The sequence below is a fragment of the Sphaeramia orbicularis genome, chromosome 20, assembly GCF_902148855.1.
Source record: "Sphaeramia orbicularis chromosome 20, fSphaOr1.1, whole genome shotgun sequence".
Taxonomy (NCBI): domain Eukaryota; kingdom Metazoa; phylum Chordata; class Actinopteri; order Kurtiformes; family Apogonidae; genus Sphaeramia; species Sphaeramia orbicularis.
This window is the reverse complement of record NC_043976.1, coordinates 2,638,575-2,661,272: the sequence shown is the minus strand read 5'-3', so window position 1 is coordinate 2,661,272 and position 22,698 is coordinate 2,638,575. Positions and strand designations below refer to the sequence as shown.

General features: G+C 44.5%; 1 protein-coding gene across 5 annotated transcripts in view; it reads left to right on the top strand.

Moving 5' to 3' along the window:
* The first annotated feature begins 362 nt into the window (after positions 1–362).
* The window catches only part of xylb (xylulokinase homolog (H. influenzae)), a 25,548-nt gene continuing 3,212 nt past the window's right edge, over positions 363–22,698 (top strand). Inside the window, exons 1-18 of one of the 5 annotated variants that reach the window (XM_030123650.1) lie at positions 363–451; positions 3,282–3,364; positions 3,504–3,573; positions 3,658–3,738; positions 3,835–3,921; positions 4,137–4,265; positions 4,493–4,558; positions 4,766–4,838; positions 4,920–5,038; positions 5,115–5,196; positions 14,254–14,294; positions 14,368–14,483; positions 17,129–17,244; positions 17,406–17,479; positions 19,747–19,843; positions 19,931–19,989; positions 21,973–22,060; positions 22,505–22,596. In XM_030123650.1, the coding sequence (XP_029979510.1) occupies positions 395–451; positions 3,282–3,364; positions 3,504–3,573; positions 3,658–3,738; positions 3,835–3,921; positions 4,137–4,265; positions 4,493–4,558; positions 4,766–4,838; positions 4,920–5,038; positions 5,115–5,196; positions 14,254–14,294; positions 14,368–14,483; positions 17,129–17,244; positions 17,406–17,479; positions 19,747–19,843; positions 19,931–19,989; positions 21,973–22,060; positions 22,505–22,596 (1,530 nt within the window). In that variant the 5' untranslated portion in view covers positions 363–394. The other 4 variants (XM_030123651.1, XM_030123654.1, XM_030123652.1 and 1 more) reach the window with 4 other exon arrangements.

Below are 22,698 nucleotides of genomic sequence, written 5' to 3'. Positions count from 1 at the left end.
AAAAATAATCTGCAACTGAAATTAAAAGGTATATGTTTGAGATTAAAATTACAATACAACAAATAATTAAAACTATAGAAACAATAATGAAACATCTATTTCATCATCTGTTTTCATTTTCTGATTCTTTATTTTTTACAGATATATTCATAAAAGTTCAGGTAAAAGTACATATTCAAGGTGTTTAAGGGTTAAATTAAAATATTAAAGTGAATAAAGGTTAAATAAATCGACAGTATCAGATTTTATTATCAGTTATTGATCAGGATGTTTGATTCTCTCCATCACTGACAGGCTCCCTCAGTGTTCGTCCAATCAGCGACCCAGACGTCAGACAGTGGGCGGGACCGTCTTTTAAACGTTAACCCTTTCGTCTCCTCGTCTCTGCAGGGTCATGGCGGCCGTTCCGGACTCTCCTCTGTACCTGGGCTTTGACTTCAGCACCCAGCAGGTAAAAGCCAACCCAGCAGGTAAAAGCCAACCCAGCAAGTACAACCTAACGGTCACCTGGACGTAGCGCGAGCACGGCGAACGCGAGTCCGGCCTTAGTGCGCAGGTGCGGAAGCGGCGTACGGCGCGTGTTTATAGTCGTTTCGTTGGACTATGGATCAGAGTTAGAGGATTAAAGCACTCAGATAAGAACAGGATTTACACACAGGTTAATTAGTTCACCTGGTATTAAAACTAGAACTGGGTTTATTAGAGTTGATGTAATCGGAGAACCAGGTGAACTTTGTACATGTGGGTCATGTGACTGAACACTTTAGGCTGGAGATGATTGACAGGACGGACTCATCATATGGTTGAAAACAAATACACATGGTGTTACATTAAACCTATAGTTAATGATTATTAATATAATTCTGATAAAACATCTGATCATACCATGGTTTATTTATGTTCAGAGTTCGTTTTATTAATAGTTTGTTTCATTTTTATATTTGATGACTTTATCCTTAATTTAACCCTTTCATGCATAGTGGTCACTACAGTGGACAGCTATTCTCTTGTATATTCATAGGTTTTGTTGTTTTAGCCCACACAGTGGACGCTCATGCATCATCCCATACTCTGCAGCTGATACCATTACTGTAACTTTGCTGTTCTTGATAAACCTGATCTGCAGTAACATGTTTTAGTGTAAGTCAGTTACGAATTGTTAGACTGTGAATAACAGTTTCCATAAACAAAACGTTTTTTTCAGGGTTTTTTTTTTTTTTTGCACATTATCTCCATGAAGTGAGTAACAACTTATATTAGAGTATGTTAAAATATGAAAAAAAAAATCAGATGAGCTGCATAAAAAATGTTTTTGTTTAATAGTTGGCACACAGTGTATCACTTCCTGATAATGGGTTTTAAATACATGTTTCTTTGCTTCAAAAATTAAATGCATGGTGTCCAGCTGAGTGGACATTTTTGTAACTCCATAAAAAATAGGTTCATTAAAAAAATGTAATTGTTTTTTTTCATGCCTAGAGAGGAATAAAACTAAAAGGAAAAAAATCTTGACTAAGGTTCTCATAATTCATGCACAAAAGGGTTAAAGCCTTAATTCTCCTTAAAATTGATCATTAATCCTTAAATCTGACACTTAAAGGTCTTAAAGGACACATAAGATGAAGACTTTCCACAGTGTTGATTCTCCATCATCACAACTGGAAGAAAATTATGAAAATATGGATGGAAATAAATGTGTCATTAAATAACACATAGACACAATGTCATTGAGTTCATTATGATGTTCGAAAAACAAAATGCACTTTTTGTGAGAAAACAAAACAAAAAATTGCTATTTGATAATGAAACCCAATATATAATCCCCTGTTTTTGGATTTGGTCAAGATGTTGTTCTTTGGTTGTTCTAAAGACAATCCGGGGGGGGGGGGGGTGGGGGGGGGGGGGTTGGGTCAATGTGTACTTTCTCTGTGAAATACTCTAAACACATTCTGTCTGTTTTTATTATTTTTTTCTCATGGTTGTGGTTAAAGCTTATCTAATGGTTTTGTGTAAAAGCTGGAGGTTTCAATGACATGATGATTTGTCCTGGTGTCCCTTGGTGTCTCTTGTTGTCTCATGGTGTCTCCTTTTGTCTATTGGTGTCTCATGGGGGTCTCATGGTGTCTCATGGTGTCTCTAAGTGTCTCATGGTGTCTCTTAGTGTCTCTTGTTGTCTCTTGTTGTCTCATGGTGTCTCATGGTGTCTCTTGTTGTCTCTTGGTGTCTCATGGTGTCTCTTGTTGTCTCGTGGTGTCTCATGGTGTCTCTTGTTGTCTCATGGTGTCTCTAAGTGTCTCATGGTGTCTCGAAGTGTCTCATGGTGTCTCGTGGTGTCTCTTGTTGTTTCATGGTGTCTCTTGTTGTTTCATGGTGTCTCTTGTTGTCTCGTGGTGTCTCATGGTGTCTCTTGTTGTCTCGTGGTGTCTCTTGTTGTCTCGTGGTGTCTCTTGTTGTCTCTTGGTGTCTCATGGTGTCTCTTAGTGTCTCGTGGTGTCTCTTGTTGTTTCATGGTGTCTCATGGTGTCTCATGGTGTCTCTTATTGTCTCATGGTGTCTCTTGTAGTCTTGTGGTGTCTCTTGTTGTCTCGTGGTGTCTCTTGTTGTCTCATGGTGTTTCATGGTGTCTCTTGTTGTCTCATGGTGTCTCATGGTGTCTCTTGTTGTCTCATGGTGTCTCTTGTTGTCTCCTTTTGTCTCTTAGTGTCTCATGGTGTCTCATAGTGGCTCTTAGTGTCTCATGGTGTCTCTTGTTGTCTCATGGTGTCTCTTGTTATCTCTTGTTGTCTCATGGTGTCTCATGGTGTCTCTTGTTGTCTCATGGTGTCTCTTGTTGTCTCATGGTGTCTCTTAGTGTCTCTTGTTGTCTCATGGTGTCTCTTAGTGTCTCTTGTTGTCTCATGGTGTCTTTTGTTGTCTCCTTTTGTCTCTTAGTGTCTCTTAGTGTCTCATGGTGTCTCTTGTTGTCTTTTGTTGTCTCATGGTGTCTCTTGTTGTCTCTTATTGTCTCTTGCTGTCTCATGGTGTCTCATGGTGTTTCGTGGTGTCTCATGGTGTCTCTTGTTGTCTCATGGTGTCTCATGGTGTCTCTTGTTATCTCTTGTTGTCTCATGGTGTCTCATAGTGTCTCATAGTGTCTCTTGTTATCTCTTGTTATCTCATCGTGTTTCATGGTGTCTCATGGTGTCTCTTGTTATCTCTTGTTGTCTCTTGTTGTCTCTTGTTGTCTCATGGTGTCTCTTAATGTCTCATGGTGTCTCCTGGTTTCTGTCTTCTCTGTACAGTTGAAGGTCCTGGCGATCGATGAACACTTGAACGTGGTCCATCAGGACAACGTACAGTTTGACTCAGCGCTGCCAGAGTTCAGGTAAGACTTCACCTGGTGCTTAATCTGGTCTTAGACGTGGTTCCTCTGGTTTAGGTTTTACTGGCTCCATGTCCAAACGTTATGTTCAACCCTCGTAGCAGATGTAAACTCATGGACCTCAGGTCTGGTTTGCCCTCAGGACTCAGGGCGGAGTTCATCTTCACCCTGATAGGCTGACGGTCACCTCTCCTGTGCTGATGTGGGTGAAGGTAGGATTCAGGTCCTGGTTCTGGTTCTGGTCCTGGTTCTGGTCCTGGTCTGTTTGGTGAACCATCCCTGTGTTTGGTCCTCAGGCTTTGGACCTACTGTTGGACAAAATGAAGAGGGTGGGATTTGACTTTTCCCATGTCCAAGCGCTGTCCGGTAGTGGACAGGTGAGAGGACATGACACAGGTCCTGGACCCTGAAGTCCACCTGAGGTCAACTATGTGTTGACAGGTTTCACATCTACACTCCTGGTTCTGTTTCAGCAACACGGCAGTGTTTACTGGAGACGAGGAGCGTCCCGGACTCTGCAGGACCTGGACCCGGACCAGGATCTGCACCATCTGCTGAAGGTGAGTAGGACACCCTGGTCTCAGAAGGTTCACCACACCTGAGACAGCAGCAGGCTTTGGGCTTTGGCTTTCATGAAGGTCTTCAGGTCTGGTCCACTGGGTCCAGGGTCAGGGTGTCTAGTCCAACGCGGTGGACTTCCTGTTGGCATTTCAGCATCTCTGAGGTTTTGGGTTTTTGTTCCTGATCCTAAACGTCTGTTTGTCTTCGTCCTCAGAGCAGCTTCTCGGTGTTGGACAGTCCAGTGTGGATGGACTCCAGCACCAGGACGCAGTGTCTCCACCTCCAGGACACAGTGGGCGGAGCTCTGAGACTGGCCCAGATCACCGGGTCCACCGCCTATGAGGTCCACCTCCCTGGGCTCCTGTCAGTCCACCTGTCTGTCCACCTGTCCCTCCACCTGTCTGTCCACCTGTCCCTCCACCTGTCCCTCCACCTGTCCGTCCATCTGCCCATCCACCTGTCTGTCCACCTGTCCGTCCATCTGTCCCTCCACCTATCTGTCCACCTGTCTGTCCACCTATCTGTCCACCTGTCTGTCCACCTGTCTAACGTCTGTGCTTCTGTCTACAGCGTTTCACTGGAAACCAAATCGCCAAGATGCGTCAGAGTCGAGGGGTGGAGTTCGAGGACACGGAGGTCAGGTGTCTTTACGTAGATCAGGTCTTTAGAGACAAACCCAGACCAGGTGGTTCGGTCTGTTAGACCCGTGTCATCAGTTGCCGTCTGTGATTGGTTGGTTTTTGGTGAATTCACTGTCACGTCTGTGTTTTATTCATTCTAGTTTTTGTTTTAAATGAATCCGATTTTAATTGTTTTACTGAATATTCATGTTTCTGTTTTCAGAGGATCTCACTGGTCAGCAGCTTTGCCGCTTCGCTGTTCCTCGGAGGTTACGCCGCCATCGACTACAGCGACGGTACCACCTCAATCATTCAGTTTGTTGTGATTCTGATGAACCATGTGACCCGGTTAAACGAACCAATCCCATTCTGTCCAGGTTCAGGGATGAATCTACTGGACATCAGCACCAGAACCTGGTCTGAGATCTGCTTGCAGGCCACGGCTCCACATCTGGACCTCCTGCTGGGACTGCCGCGACCCCCCACATCCGTCCTGGTTAGACCGGTCCACACGACCCAGATTCATCTGGTTCTGAAAGTCCACCATGTTTAACCTCTTCTGTGTCCTTCAGGGTCCAGTCTCCGCCTACTTCATCCATCGATACGGATTCTCCGAGTCCTGCAGCGTGGTGGCCTTCACCGGAGACAACCCAGGTAGGAACCAGAACCAGAACCAGAAACACGACCAGAACCCCAACCAGAACCATAAATGAGGAAAAAACAGGAAGGAAGGAAATAAAGGAACAAAGGTAAGGAAAGGAAAGGATGAGGAAAGGGGAAGATTTGAAGGAATACAGGAAAGGAGTTAAGAAAGAAAGAAAGAAAGAAAGAAACTAGAACTTGAAAGTAGGACCAGAACCTAGAATCATAAACGAGAACTTGAAACTAGAACCCAAAACCAGAACCAAAGACCAGAAACACAACCTGAACCTAGAACCATAAACGAGAACCTGAACTATCACCTGAAACTAAACCCAGAACCAGAACCTAACCATGGACTGGTCACATCTTGTTGCATTTATTGTGTCATTTGTTGGTGTTTCTTCCTTTTTCTGTTGTTTTTTTTTTCTTCCATTCATTTATTTTTGTCGTGTTTTCAGTCATTTTTTCCCGTCGTTTTCATCTTGTTTCATTTTTGTCATTTACATTTTTATCATCTTTTATGTTTATGTTGTTTTCCTGTTTTAGTGTCTTTTACGTCATTTCTTGTCCTGTTTTTCATGGGATTTTTCACTAATGAATCATCTTTTCTGTGTTTTAATGTTAAAACATATTGAAAAGTCAAACATTTCAGATGTTTCATATCATCATCATTGTCATCGTTGTGTTAGTATTTGTTCTTATTCACTTTAAAGAAGTTTTCATTAGTTTCATTTTCAGCCACTAGGTGGAGCTGCTGCTTCAAACTTGCTGTGAATGAGTCTTGGTGGTTTTTGTCCCAACAGATTAAAGCTCTACCGTATGATGTGGCATTTTTACACTTTTCTTTTGTCATCTTATAATGCTCCTAATAAGTGTGTGTCAAACTAAAATGTAAAAGAAATCCACCAGGTATTGAGACTCAAAAATGTTTAATTCTCATATATTTCTGATAAAAGTCTGACCAATCATTTTAGTCGGTCCGAATGAAATAATTGGCCGAACCTGACTGAGCCTCCTGTCAATCATCCATTACGGTCATTCAGCATCCGGTCTATTATCACCGCCTCACATCCGATATGTGTCCCTCTGAATCTGACGCTTCACTGGTGCTGCTTCTCCTGTCACTGACCACAGTCTACTGACCACTGACCACAGTCTGCTGACCACTGACCACAGTCTACTGTCTAGGATGTGTTTGGATAGAACTGACATGCACATGTGGAAGGGAAAAAAACGAATTTATGAACAGAAACGACAAGGGGAACAAACGGGAGTCTGATGAATGAAGGATGGAGATAAAAGTCCAGAAGTCCCCTGTACTGGACTGAACAGGTCTGCATAAAGCTCAGCTTTTCTGACGGTGGGACTCATACAGGTACATGTACATGGTATCACACATGTAAGATGATGTAGGATGATAAATGTATGGACTATGAAACCTCAAATGTCCATGGAAAATTCGCGGAGGCCACGCGTTCACAGTGCGTGCGCCCATCCCCTGGGCACTGCAGTGAAGACCCTGACCCAGTACTGCACAGACCAGGTCTACTGATGGAACAGGAGCCGCGGGCCCGCGGCAGGTGGATGATGCATCTGATTACTGAGGGAGGGGTCCGCGGACACGCCAAAACGGACCGGACCTCCACCTCTGCTTCCTCCTCCGTTTCCATCGCGCATCAGGTGAGAGGAGGAGGAGCCTCAGTGCTCAGGCAGAGGGAAGGGGGCGGGGCTTTGGAGGGAGGCGGGTTGTTCATGTTCAAACTTTTACTAAGTGCTGTGAGAAATGCCACATCGGTAGGTAGAGCTTTAAAATCTAAAGGATGCACATATATAATATATAATATTAATACTATTAGTATTTAATCATTCCTTGTTCTTCACATTTTCTTTACAAAAAACTAAATGTTGTTTCAGACTCGAAAATAAAATCCTGAGTTCTAATATTAACTTGTCCAAGGTGTTTTTATCTGCAGACGATGAAAATGTCCTCAGAATCAAACCAAACAGGAAGTTTATGTGTGAAGTTTCAGTTTTAGTGTCAGAAAACAACAACAAACCAAAGTAAAACCAGGTATAAAAAAGGAACAAATGAAAGTTTAGTTTAGTTTAGTTCAGTTTAGTTTATTTCAGACACAGACATAATACAAAACATATAGAAGAAAATTAATAATAATAAACAATACACAAATAAATAAATCAAATAATAGAAAAAAAGAACACCTGTTGTGCCTGCAAGGGAGTAGGAAAAAGCTGTGAAAGGCTAAGTACAAAGGCTGAACCCAAAAGCAAGACCACCAATAACCAGTAAGGTTTAGTGTTTTTATTAAACACTTTAACAGGGAATAATATACAACACAGAGATAATGTAACTTCTGTGAAGCCTCCGATTCCGGGGATAAACGTCTGGGCTGCGGGTGAATACGGCAGACGACCGGCCTGGCCGAGCCAGGAAAACCCCAACGGAATCCCCACTAGGGACAAACAGAGGGTGGTCAAAAAACAAGCCAGGTCATACACGGATAAGCAGTCAAACAAGCAACGGTACATGGGGGACAGGCAGACTCACGGTAGTAATCCAGGCGGAGGTCGAAGCACAGGTAGTCGGTGGAGGCTGAGGTATTTAAAGGGAGCAGGCAGAGACAGAGTCGGGTACACGAACCAGGTCGACAACAAGCAGGCAGGATAGGAACAGGCTGAATCGGTGGTCGAAGGACGAAAACACGTCAAACACGGCAGACAAACGAACAGGATCCAAGAAACGCTGGTTAGTGAACACAAACGAGTTGTAGAGCACAAACTGGCAACTGAACAGGGGAAGACTGAGGGTTTAAATACACAGGAGGGCGGGAAGACAATGAGACACAGGTGGAGATAATCAGGGAGGAGTCAGGTAATCAGGGAAAAGGTGAACACGGTCAGGGAGAGGAAGTAAAGACAACAGACAAGACACATGAGGGAAACTTAACAAAATAAAACAGGAAATGACAAACAAAACAGAAAAGACAGACAAAGTCCAAACGCCGACATGACAGTACCCCCCCTCTCTAGGGGACGGCACCGGACGGCCCAGGAACCTCCGGGTGGCGCTGATGGAACTCCCGAATCAGGTCCGGGTCCAATATGTAGGAGGCGGGCACCCAGGAACGCTCTTCAGGGCCATATCTCTCCCAGTCCACCAAGTACTGGAACCCTCTCCCTCGACGACGGGCTGCAATGAGCTGGCGCACCGTGTAGGCTGGGTCCCCATCGATGATCCGGGGCGGTGGTGGTGGCTGGGTGGGGGGGACTAACGGACTCTCCTTTGCGGGCTTGACTTGACTGACGTGAAACGACGGGTGAATTCTCATAGTCCTGGGTAATTTGAGGCGCACAGAGACAGGATTAATAACCTTTGATATAGGGAAAGGGCCCACGAATCTGGGTGCCAGTTTTCGGCTCTCCACCCTCAAAGGGAGATGCCGGGTCGACAGCCACACACGCTGGTCACGCTGGTAGACCGGAGCTGGAGTCCTGTGCCTGTCCGCCGCTGTCTTGTAGATGCCAGACGCCTTAAGCAGAGCCTGCCTGGCACGAATCCAGGTCCTCTTACACCTCCTTATCAGAGCCAGGGCTGACGGAACGCTGACGTCCTTTTCCAGGGCCGGGAACAGAGGAGGTTGATATCCAAAAACTACATGAAATGGAGACAGACCAGAGGAAGCACAGGGTAACGAGTTGTGGGCGTATTCCACCCAGATCAGCTGGCGGCTCCAGGATGCAGGGTTGTGGGAGGCCAAAACTCTAAGACCGGCCTCCAACACCTGGTTGAGCCGCTCAGTCTGACCGTTAGACTGGGGGTGGTAGCCCGAGGACAGACTGACAGATGCCCCGATGAGGGAGCAAAAAGCACGCCAAAAACGTGCGACAAACTGAGGGCCCCTATCTGAAACAATGTCCTTAGGGAACCCATGCAGACGACAGACATGAAACAGAACCGCCCCTGCAGTCTCCTTAGCAGAGGGGAGCTTGGATAACGGGACAAAATGGACCATCTTAGAAAATCGATCCACAATAGTTAGAACAGTGGTATTACCTTCAGACGGGGGTAGTCCTGTCACAAAATCCAATGACACATCAGACCAGGGTCTACTAGGGACGGAAAGCGGATGTAACTGACCAACCGGGGGTTTGTTGGAGGTCTTGCACGCCGCACAGACGGGACAGGATGCGACGTACTCCACCACCAGCTTTTCCATGGCTGGCCACCAGAAGTGCTGTTTGATGACGAACATGGTTCGCTGGACTCCCGGGTGACAGGACAGCTTAGAGGTATGGGCCCAGTGAATCACCTGTGGACGGAGGTTAGGGGGAACAAACAGACGGTCTGGCGGGACGTCAGCCGGGATGTCACAAGCCTTTAAGGCCTCAGAAACAGACTTTTCAATCTCCCAACGCACCGCCCCCACCACACAGGACTCAGGCAAAATAGCTTCGGGCTCAACACTGGCTGTATCAGGTGCAAACAGTCTGGACAAGGCATCGGGCTTCACATTCTTGGAGCCCGGCCGATAGGAGAGTGAGAAATTGAAACGTGTAAAGAATAATGCCCACCTGGCCTGACGAGAGTTGAGTCTTTTGGCGGTCCGCAGGTACTCTAGGTTCTTGTGGTCAGTCCATATTAGGAACGGCACCTCCGTTCCCTCCAGCCAATGTCGCCATTCCTCCAGCGCGACCTTTATGGCTAACAGCTCCCTGTTGCCGATGTCATAATTACATTCTGCTTTAGTCAATCTTCTGGAAAGGAAGGCACAAGGGTGGAGCCTGTTGTCCTTAGGCGACCGTTGCGAGATGACCACACCGACCCCCAGGTCAGAAGCATCCACTTCCACGACGAACTGGAGAGCTGGATCCGGGACTGACAGAACGGGGGCCGAAGTGAAGACGTCCTTCAGCCTTCTAAAGGCTTTGTCAGCTTCGGGACCCCATCTAAACACAGACTTAGGAGAGGTTAGAGCATGCAGAGGGGCAGCCACACTACTGAACCCCCTAATGAACTTTCTGTAAAAGTTGGCGAATCCAAGGAACCTCTGGACGTCCTTACGACAACTAGGGGTAGGCCAATCCCTAACTGCACTAACCTTCTCCGGGTCCATCTGCACACTTCCCTCCGCAATGATGAACCCCAGAAAAGACACAGACGGCCGGTGGAATTCACACTTCTCTGCTTTTACAAATAACTGATTCTGAAGGAGTCTCTGGAGCACTTGGCGGACATGATGGATGTGTGACTCGACATCCGGGGAAAAAATCAGGATGTCGTCTAAATAGACAAATACAAAAACATTGAGCATGTCACGCAGTACATCGTTTACCAGGGCTTGGAAAACAGCGGGGGCGTTGGTGAGACCAAATGGCATGACCAAGTACTCATAATCCCCACTGGGAGTGTTAAATGCCGTTTTCCACTCGTCACCTTCTCTGATTCTGACCAGATGGTAGGCATTACGGAGGTCTAATTTAGTAAAAACCTTCGCACCATGTAATAGCTCAAAAGCAGATGACATGAGTGGTAATAGGTACCTATTACGGACAGTGATATCATTTAAGCCACGGTAGTCAATACAGGGGCGGAGACTCTTGTCTTTCTTGTCAACAAAGAAAAAACCAGCACCAGCTGGAGACGATGAGGGCCGAATTAAACCAGCTGCTAATGATTCGTCGATGTATTTTTTCATGGCGACTGTCTCCGGGCCCGACAGGGAATACAACCTTCCCTTAGGGGGACTGGTACCAGGGCGCAGGTCTATGGCGCAGTCATACGGTCTGTGAGGAGGCAAAGCAGTGGCACGGGCCTTATTGAAAACTTCTTTCAGGTCATGATAACATTCTGGTACCTTATTAAGGGCAGGAAAATCAGTCTCTGGTTCCCTCAGGGCTTCCACCGAAGCCACAACGGACTGGACGGGAACGGACGGGAGATCCCGGGACCGGATCTCTTCCCCGTGGCTCGCACAACCCTCACCCCAAGACAGAATCTCTCCTGTCTTCCAATCAACCCGAGGGTTATGCAGAATGAGCCACGGATGACCCAGAATGAGAGGTTGGGAGTCAGAGTGATATATATGGAAACAGAGCTTCTCTGAATGGCCATCCTCGAACTGGAGAGAGACTGGTTGAGTGCGCAGCACCACACGACAGATGATGTGACCGTCTAAAGCCCGTGCCACGAGGGGGGCGCTGCACCGGTACCAGATCCAGGTTTAGCTGTTTAGCCAGTCTCTCATCCATAAGGTTAGCGTCTGAGCCGGAGTCAATCAGGACAGAGTGCTGTAGAGAGACAGAATCAGAGGACAGACAGACCATAGGCTGCACCCGAGATGTGTTAACCATACACACTGTTCGGCTCAACAATGAACCATCACCTGTCGGGGTCTTTATCCTCAGCGGACAGCTGATGACACGATGTCCCTCTTGCCCACAGTACAGACACAGGCCAGAAGTCAAACGACGACGATGCTCCTCTGCCGACAGACGTGTACGGCCCAACTGCATTGGCTCCTCCTTCGAGCCTTGGCCAGATTCCGGTACAGGAATAGGAGGATCTACAGACTTCTTGTCACGACCAGCTGTAGGAGACTGATGGACCCCAGACGGTTCTGACTGCCATAAGACCCATTGGTCCGAGATCAGAATAGCGGCTGAGATGACGTCATCTAATGAGTGGAGTTCCTGACGAAGCGCCATCTCACGACCAATAGAACGATTCAATCCTGTCTGAAAAGCAGAGATTAATCCCCTCTCGTTCCACCCTGACTCTACTGCCAATGAGCGAAACTCGCTCACATACTGTCTGACAGAACGATCTCCCTGCCTCAGCCTCATTAGTCTCAGTCCAGCTTGTTGTCCTCGTATAGGGTGATCATAAATCCTTTTTATTTCGGTCAACAAACAAGACGCCGACTGAACTAGGGGAGAATTCTGTTCCACAAGGGAGTTGAAAAAATTTAACGGAGGTCCTTCCAATAAACTAGCAAACATATGCAATTTTTGCAGACTCACAGGAAAAACGTCGAGGTGAGACTCAAAAATGAGTCGGACCTGAGTACAAAAACTTCGGCAAGTATCTGGGTTACCTGAGTACTTCGTGGGGGGAGGAATGATGGGCTCCTCCGTGACTCTCTCAGGTGGACCTGTGGTAACGGGTCGACCGGTGGACTCGGGGTGGACGCCTGATTACTGGAGAGTTGGGAAAACTGGGTGGCGAGCTGAGTCATTCTGTCCAAAAGGGAATGCAGAATCTGCTCATGTCCCCCCAGGCGTTGCCCTGGGAGCAGACTGCTTCCGGACCTGATCTAGGTCTGCTGGGTTCATTGTATTGGCCAGTTTGTACTGTGAAAAGCTAAGTACAAAGGCTGAACCCAAAAGCAAGACCACCAATAACCAGTAAGGTTTAGTGTTTTTATTAAACACTTTAACAGGGAATAATATACAACACAGAGATAATGTAACTTCTGTGAAGCCTCCGATTCCGGGGATAAACGTCTGGGCTGCGGGTGAATACGGCAGACGACCGGCCTGGCCGAGCCGGGAAAACCCCAACGGAATCCCCACTAGGGACAAACAGAGGGTGGTCAAAAAACAAGCCAGGTCATACACGGATAAGCAGTCAAACAAGCAATGGTACATGGGGGACAGGCAGACTCACGGTAGTAATCCAGGCGGAGGTCGAAGCACAGGTAGTCGGTGGAGGCTGAGGTATTTAAAGGGAGCAGGCAGAGACAGAGTCGGGTACACGAACCAGGTCGACAACAAGCAGGCAGGATAGGAACAGGCTGAATCGGTGGTCGAAGGACAAAAACAGGTCAAACACGGCAGACAAACGAACAGGATCCAAGAAACGCTGGTTAGTGAACACAAACGAGTTGTAGAGCACAAACTGGCAACTGAACAGGGGAAGACTGAGGGTTTAAATACACAGGAGGGCGGGAAGACAATGAGACACAGGTGGAGATAATCAGGGAGGAGTCAGGTAATCAGGGAAAAGGTGAACACGGTCAGGAAGAGGAAGTAAAGACAACAGACAAGACACATGAGGGAAACTTAACAAAATAAAACAGGAAATGACAAACAAAACAGAAAAGACAGACAAAGTCCAAACGCCGACATGACAAAAGCCACTGCTTCTCCAGTCCTACCCCCTGATTCCAGTCCTCAGACTGTTAGTGCTGAATCACTTGGTATCCAGCATAAGATTGTGATTATCTATAAACACACCCCTACCAACCTGTACACACATACAGTCACATACACTTCTACACACACACACACACACACACACACACAGTCACATACACAAAGTACAAGTACATCATTTTCATTTTACAAAATAAAATGAAAATGGTGGAGATGTGAATGAAAAATAAAACAATGATGTTGTCGTTGTTGTTTGTCATTACTCTGTCGTCGTTTTTGGTTTGTTTATTTGTTTGATTTTCCCTTTGTTTATGTGTTGTTGTTGTTGTTCTTTTTCTTATATAAGTCTTGTTAACTATCACTAATAAAAAAAAAAAGTGTATATGTTAAGTTTTAGTTTTAGTGTCAGAAAATAACAACAACCCAAAGTAAAACCAGGTATAAAAAAAGGAACAAATGAAAGTAAAATGATGGCGATGTGAATGAAAAATAAAAATAAAGCATTGTTTCATCATAAATATAGGAAAAAAATACAGATTTAAAACATTTAACATTAAGCTGATGTTAATGTTGGATTATACGACAAGAAATATCTAAAAGTAATAAAGACATCAAGAAATGTGGTCAAGAGGTCCAGAGGCATTTTAGAAACAAAGATAACAATTTAAACCAAACTAGCCAATGCAATGATGTTTATCCCATAATATAAAACTATATTCTGACATTAGTCCTTATTGTTTTGGATCCCAGACCCCTGTTAGAAAAGAAACACCTGAATTCAATGGGTCCACAGACTTTGGTCCAAATAGTTGGTATTTAAGCCTCCAATGTTGTGATTCTGCACAAGGAAGAAGAAATAATCATAGCTTCTTGTTCTTCTTCTTCTGTGGTTTTCAGCGTCTCTGGCAGGAATGAGGCTCCAACCTGGAGACATCGCCGTGAGTTGATCAGACATGATGCAAACATGTTGAGGGTCTTCTGGTGGTCTCATGGTCCTGGTCTTGTTTCCAGGTGAGTCTGGGAACCAGCGACACCGTGTTCCTGTGGATCCAACAGCCCCGCCCGGCGCTGCAGGGTCACGTGTTCTGTAACCCGGTCGACTGGCGCCAGTACATGGCCCTGCTCTGGTACCACGCTCACCACCGCACAGGAAACACACAATGCCTTCAGACGTGTTCGGTGTTTATGTGTCGATCCTTAAAGATATTCTGTGCAGTACTGATATTCCAGACTCTGACCAGCAGGGGTCAGTCTGGTACCAGAGCACACTTTGGACCAAAACCACCAATAGTCACCCCTATGTGTCCACAGACTGGATCAGACACCGAATAAAGTCTAAAGCTCATTGTTTCCACACATCTGGATTATGGTTTCATCAGGTTTTACTCAAACTTGTGTAATGGATTGGATTTCTATAGCTCTTTTCTAGACACCCAAAGCGCTTTACATTATTGACCCATTATTCATTCACGCTCACATTCTCCCTCTGGTGGTGGTAAACTACATCTGTAGGCACAGCTGTCCTGGGGCTGACTGACAGAAGGGTGGCTGCCAATCTGCGCCTACGGCCCCTCCGAACATTCACATGCATTCATACACCAGTGTGAGTAGCAGCACTGGAGGCAAGGAGGGTGAAGTGTCTTGCCCAAGGGACACAACAGACGACTAAGACGGAGCAGGATTCAAACTGCCAACCCTTTGGTTATTAGATGACCCGCTCTACCACCTGAGCCATGGTCGCCCAAAGAAAGACTCATAGACGCTTATTTTAACAGTCGCTAAAATAACACTGTCTTATAATGTTGACCTGCTGATAGTTACATTATAGCTCTGTTAGCTTAGCTTTGTTAGCTTAGCTCTGTTTTTGGACTGAGACAGCTGCCAGTAAAACCAACAAATCACCTCTGTTTTCTGTTCGTGGGCGGCTGTGACTCAGTTGGTAGAGTGGGTTGTCTAATGACCTTAGGGTCGTTGGTTCGAATCCTGCAGCCAACTGTCCACATGTTGAAGTGTCCTTGTATAAGAGAGGGCAAGATCCTGCAAGACGCTGAACCTTAAATTACCACCTACTGGTGTATGAGTGTGATATCTAGATAGATATTTACCTTATTGATCCCCAAGGAAATTCTGTGAACTCCATTGCTCACATACATACAAATGAGAGTAAGAATTAAATACAGTAGAAAAGCACTCAAAGAGCACAGATCAGTGCCGATCACCACCAAAATTTAATCATTTGTTCCTTGTGCCAGCATCAACATTTCCTGAAATTTTCATCCAAATCCATCCATAACTTTTTGAGTTATCTTGCACACGGACAGACAGACAAACAGACAGACAAACCAACGCCAGCAAAACAGAACCTCCTTGGCGGAGGTAAAAACACCTGACTGAGGAAGAATCCATATGGGAACTGCCGCAAAAGTAGCACTGGGTCTTTATGGGTTAAAGTTGCAACACGGTGAAACATGATGTGTTGCTTTTATAAGTGCCAAAACCTATTAATGTATGAAGTAAACTAGAAGCAGTCGGACAGTGCAGACCTCTGCCAAGGCAGATCAGTCGCCCCCCGATCACCACCAAAATTTAATCATTTGTTCCTTGTGCCAGTATCAGCATTTCCTGAAAATTTCATCCAAATCCGTCCATGACTTTTTGAGTTATCTTGCTAACAGACAGACAAACAAACCTCGATGAAAACATAACCTCTGCCATTCCTTGGCAGAGGTAAAAAAGACATAGCCAGAAAAATAAATTGCTAGCCTATACAATAAAAAACACACAATAAAAGCACACCAGGTAGTCAGACCAGAGGCAATAGGCACTAAGGTGCAGTCATCATCATCATCATCATCATCATCATGTGTGCGTGAATGGGTGAATGTGAGGCTTTGTAGAATCACCATAAAGTGTGGAAAGCACTATATAAGTACCGACCATTACAATTTTCGGTTTGTGTTTGTCCATAGCTGAACTAAAGATCTGTTTGGAATCCAACAAACAAGGTCAGAACTGTCACAGTTTAGTCTGACAGTTCATATTCTACCTTTAAATGGAAGCTGCAGTTGTTAGAGCACCAGGTTGGACATGGATGCTGAGTTATACAGTATATAACTGTATTACCAGCAAATGGTGAAAATTCACATTAGAAATATTTACTTCAGTATGACTTAAATAAAGAATGAATCAAAGTGGTCCTAGGTCTGACTCTTGAGGCACCCCTTGGTTAGTTTAGACATGGGTACATTGTTTCTGTTCTGTTTCAGAGGACATTACCAAACCAGTCGACAGAATGAGAAGCCGCATTATAGATAGAGATTAGAACATCCATAATAACTTTATAACTCGTGTCGAAGAAACGCTGACATTTCAGCCTCAAACTCCGTTCTGTTCATTTCCATATGTGTCCAGTGGAGAAAACAATCACTCTATTTTTATCACCCCTTTTCTTTGACTGACAGTTGTTTCTTTCTGGTTCTCATCCTCAGCTTGTCCCCAACAGAGTGACTCACTACTCCCTCTGGTGGTCACATAAATCCCCTGGCCCATCGCTGGAAAATAATTCACTTCATATCTATATATAATCTCATACATCGGCATCTTTGACAGAAGTTCATGAATCTTTATTATTGACACAATGAGGAGAGTTTTAGATCTTTTGTTATTTTTTAAAAGTATAAACATTATATAATTACCACCCTTTAAACATATTAAATTCTGCTTGGTTGAGCTACAGATGATGTTCCAGGCTGTAAAACATGTTTTTGCTCAGTTTTAAGAACGGATCGCTGACGAGGGAACGAATCAGGAATGAATGTGCTGGAGGATCATGGGAGGTTTTTTCTGCCGCTTTGAGAGAAACGCCTCTGGGAAACGACGGAAACATAGGTTAACAAGTGTTATTTAATAAAATATGGACAGGACATCGATAAACAAACAGAAGTTATAGAAATGTTCTAAAAATCCATGTTTATGTCATGAAGTGTTTAATGAAATGTTGTAGTTTTTACATTAGCCTAAGAGTTTCCTTGTTGTTGATGTGATTTCAGGCTTTTATTTTGACACCATGGAGATCACGCCCCCTGGGGTCGGAGTTCACCGCTTTGACCGCGACGACAAACAGGTTTGAAGATGTTTGAACAAACCGGAGACTAAAGCCACGTTTCCACTACATGGTAGTGGCTTGACTCGACTCAGGCTTTTTGCGTTTTTATTATGTAAAAGTACCTGGAATCGTACCCGGTACTATTTTTTTTTTTTTTTAGTACTTGCTCAGCCGAGATTCCAAAACGGGTGAAGAGATACTAAAAATGTGACGTGTAAACACTGCAGACCACTGATTGGTCAGAGAGTTGTCACTGTGTCATTGTGTCATCAATGTGTGACCTGCCATTTTTAACAAACCAGATTTGGAAGTTGACCGTTACACTGCATTCCAGAGTCCTGGGAGGTAGAATATGTCTGACTTGGACTTAACTACATCCCACCTCAAAGTATTCTAGGTAATCCATGTTGAACATAAACAACAAATATGGAGATTGCAAGTCTAAGCTCCTATTTGCTTTGATGCTGCAGAGGCATTTTCGCTGTCGACACTACAGTGTTCTCATATACGCAAACGAGATGGAAGAGGCCAAATGACAGATGAGCTAATTACACATTGTAAAGTTTCTTTTCATTGTGAACTTGCACACTGTGCACCGCCATTGTTGTGTTGATGTCACATTGTAGTTTGCGTTGAGGTCGGGGTACTTCAAACTGGACTGACTTTGGAACTAGGGCTTCTGGCTCAGATAGGTGTTTCAATGCATTTGACCGAGCTGGACGTCGGAAACTTCCCATCTCCCAGGACTCTGGAATGCAGCATTGATGTACCGGTAGGTTAATCCGGGACGACACCGTGGTCGGTCGAGGAGGTTCAGACATTTCTGTCTTTGGTGGACGATGAAACATTCAGTTTGATGGGGCAACACGTAACGAACAAGTTTATCAGCAACTCAGAGCAGACGACAGCACACGGTTACCAGAGGACCTTCATGCAATGCCAGGAGAAGCTCAGGGAAGTTATGTGCAGCGTCACTATGACAACCAGGTAAAGTCAGTACTGGTAATAGAAACGGCCTCCAGGAATAGTACCTGGTACCCGAGTCGAGTCGAACTGGTACCACATCACATAGTGGAAACGGGACTGAAAACTCAGAAAAATACAAACTATGTTAAATTTGTAATGGATGTGAACTGAATACACTGATTATGTGAAAACAGTTAAATGATATACATTTGTGTTTGGTTAATGTACACACCTTAATATGTTTTGTCTTGCTGATGAAATAGTGGAGTAAGCCCTCTGCTCCAGCCCACATTTCTGTCTTTATTTTATTTGTTCTACAGGCTGTATCAAAAAAAAAAACTATACATTTTGAAAAATTACCCCCAGTTCCGCATTTGATAGTTTTTGGAATTTTCTTTTCTGGACGTCGGTAGGTCGGGGATTGGTGGATATTCGTCCAAATTTACAGACCCAGATTTTCATGCTTGAGTGAGCAGGGGCAAATTGCACAATCCAAGTTAAACCTGGTTTGCGTGAAGTAGCAGTGGGATTTAAATCCAATCAAAGGTCATGGGAGGGGCCAGTGGGCATCCATCTTGTTTTCCACCAAATTGCCAGGTTACAGCTTTAACACTGTGGCCATCATGTCAGTTCCATTTCTTTACCCATGGCAGCTGTTCCTGCCTTTCATAGTTAATTCAACTTGTTTAGGCCTGAAAGTCTCACTGAGGACAGGCCTGGGTCTGTAAATTTGGACAAATATCCACCAATCCCCTATCTACCGATGTCCATAAAAGAAAATTCCAAAAATTATCAAATGCAGAACTGGGGGTAATTACCTCCGCCAAGGAGGTTATGTTTTTGCCAGGGTTTGTTTGTTTGTTTGTCTGTCTGTTTGTTTGTTTGTTTGTCTGTCCGTTAGTGTGCAACATAACTCAAAAAGTTATGGACACATTTGGATGAAATTTTCAGGGTTTGTTGGAAATGGGATAAGGAAGAAATGATTAAATTTTGGTGGTGATCAGGGGTGGGGGAGCCCACGGGGGGGGCGCAGACCAGAAAATTTCATCAAAATCTGTCCATAACTTTTTGAGTTATGTTGCACACTAACGGACAAACAAACAGACGGACAGACAAACAAACCCTGGCAAAAACATAACCTCCTTGGCGTGGGGGGGCCCACGGGGGGGGCCACTGATCAGCCTTGGCAGAGGTCTGCGCTCTCCGAGTGCTTCTAGTTTTTATCTTGCTTTTCCAAATAAACACAGAATGAAAAAAAACAAACCTCCTAAAAACGGACAGAACACTGTTTAAGGTGCAGTTCCTCATCCGTCCTGTAGGTGTCCTCGTTCGGCGGTCAGGTGGAGGTCCGGGCGCTGGTCGAGGGTCAGTTCCTGTCCAGGAGACTCCACGCCGAGCGCCTCGGATACAACATCGGTCGGTGTCCTGTCAGGTCTTGTGTTGATGTATTGATCGATGGGCGTCGGGTCGATCGATACTGATCAGTTTCATTGATTCTTTTAGTTCCAGGAACCAGAGTGTTGGCCACAGGAGGGGCGTCGTCCAACCGTGACATCCTGCAGGTCAGTGGAAGGTTCACGCATTCATCAGGAGGTGGATGATTCTTAAAATATTGAATCTAAAACTTCAAAATCTGATCAAATAAATGACATTTTCTCTGGTGTTTTCACTGAATCCAGATGAAACTGGATTTATTTTGGATCCAGCCGTTTCATTTTCATATTGGTTCTAGTTCTCCTGCTTCACTGTCACATGATTCTGTTTATTTTAGTCACATTTCACTCATCTTATTATTTTACATCTGTGTTGTTGTTTTTAGGTCAATGTTGTGTTCATGTGTTGTGTGTTCATGTGTTGTCGTGTTGTGTGTTCATGTGTTGTTATGTTGTTACGTGTTCATGTGTTGTGTGTTCATTTGTTGTTATGTTGTGTTCTTGTGTTGTTGTGTGTTCATGTGTTCTTGTGCTGTTGTGTGTTCATGTGTTCTTGTGTTGTGTGTTCATGAGTTGTTGTGTTGTGTTCTTGTGTTGTTGTGTGTTCATGTGTTGTTGTGTTTGTGTGTTCATGTGTTGTATGTTCATGTGTTGTTGTGTTTGTGTTCTTTTGCTGTGTTGTGTTCATGTGTTTATTGTGTTGTGTGTTCATGGTGTTATTGTGTTGTGTGTTCATTGTTATTGTGTTGTGTGTTCATGGTTGTTATTGTGTTTGTGTGTTCATGTGTTGTTGTGTTTTGTGTGTTCCTGTGTCATGTGTTGTGTTCATGTGTGTGTGTGTTCATGTGTTGTTGTGTTTGTGTTCTTGTGCTGTGTTGTGTTCATGTGTTATTGTGTTGTGTGTTCATGTGTTATTGTGTTTGTGCGTTCATGTGTTGTTGTGCGTTCATGTGTTGTGTTGTGTTCATGTGTTGTGTGTTCTTGTGTTGTTGTGTGTTCATGTGTTGTGTGTTCATGTGTTGTTGTGTTGTGTGTTGTTGTGTTGTGTTCATGTGTTGTGTTGTGTGTTCATGTGTTGTTGTGTTGTGTGTTCATGTGTTGTTGTGTGTTCATGTGTTGTTGTGTTGTGTGTTCATGTGTTGTGTTGTGTGTTCATATGTGGTTGTGTGTGTGTGTTCATGTGTTCTTGTGTTGTGTTCGTGTGTTGTTGTGTTGTGTGTTCATGTGTTGTGTTGTGTGTTCATGTGTTGTTGTGTTGTGTGTTCATGTGTTCTTGTGTTGTGTTTGTGTGTTGTTGTGTTGTGTGTTCATGTGTTGTGTTGTGTGTTCATGTGTTGTGTGTTCTTGTGTTGTGTTTATGTGTTGTTGTGTTGTGTGTTCATGTGTTGTGTTGTGTGTTCATGTGTTCTTGTGTTGTGTTCATGTGTTCTTGTGTTGTGTGTTCTTGTGTTGTTGTGTGTTTCGTGTGTTGTTGTGTTGTGTGTTCTTGTGTTGTTGTGTTTGTGTGTTGTTGTGTGTTCATGTGTTCATGTGTTGTGTGTTCATGTGTTGTTGTGTTTGTGTTCTTTTGTTGTGTGTGTTCATGTGTTATTGTGTTGTGTGTTCATGTGTTGTTGTGTTTGTGTGTTCATGTGTTGTTGTGTTTGTGTGTTCCTGTGTCATGTGTTGTGTTCAGGTGTTGTGTTCATGTGTTGTGTTGTGTTCTTGTGTGTTGTGCGTTCATGTGTTGTTGTGCGTTCATGTGTTGTGTTGTGTTCATGTGTTGTGTGTTCTTGTGTGTGTGGTGTTAATGTGTTGTTGTGTGTTGTTGTGTTGTGTTCATGTGTTGTTGTGTGTGTGTTCATAGTGTTGTTGTGTTGTGTGTTCAGTGTTGTTGTGTTGTTTCATGTGTTGTTGTGTGTGTTCATGTGTTGTTGTGTTGTGTGTTCATGTGTTGTTGTGTTGTGTGTTCATGTGTTCTTGTGTTGTGTTTGTGTGTTGTTGTGTTGTGTGTTGTTGTGTTGTGTGTTCATGTGTTCTTGTGTTGTGTTTGTGTGTTGTTGTGTTGTGTGTTGTTGTGTTGTTGTGTGTTGTTGTGTTGTGTGTTCATGTGTTGTTGTGTTTGTGTTCCAGGTTTTGTCGGATGTGTTCAACGCTCCTGTTTTCACCATCGACCTGAACAACTCGGCCTGTTTGGGATCAGCCTACAGAGCCATGCACGGTAACACCACTGTCATTCAACACTAACAAAGGGTTAACACACAGTGAACAGGTGGTTAACACTGAGGACACACCAGTAACACAATGTTGTACTTTGTAGAGTTTAGTCGTAGTTTTTAAATCTGTCAAAAACAGGAAGGAATGAAATAAAAGAACAAAGAAAGGAATGGAGAGAAGGAAGAAAAGGAGGAAAGAAAGGGAAGGATTTGAAGGAATACAGGGATGAGGTAAGGAAGGGAGGAAGGAAAGGAACAAAGGAGGCAATTAAAGGAATAGAAGGAAGGAAGGAAGGAGGTGGAGATGCAGAGTTTGGTTCTGATTCAATCGATCACATTTTTTTTATAAATCATCAACTCATATCAGAAGTTCTCTGACAGTACAGGTAGACCTGGTCTGAAGAAAGCACCGTCTGAAGAAAGCCGTTGGGTGGTGGATGTGTTTTCAGGTTTGGTCGCAGACTCTGGAGTTTCTTTCTTCGACGTGGTGAAAAAAGCAGCAGATCCACAACTGGTTGTAAATCCACATCCTGAAGCAGCACAGTAAGACTACCATCTACCACCAAAAAAACAGTAGAAGAAGGAGGGAGGAAGAGAAGAAGAAGGATGGAAGAAGAGGGAGAAAGGAAAAGAGGAAAGAGGG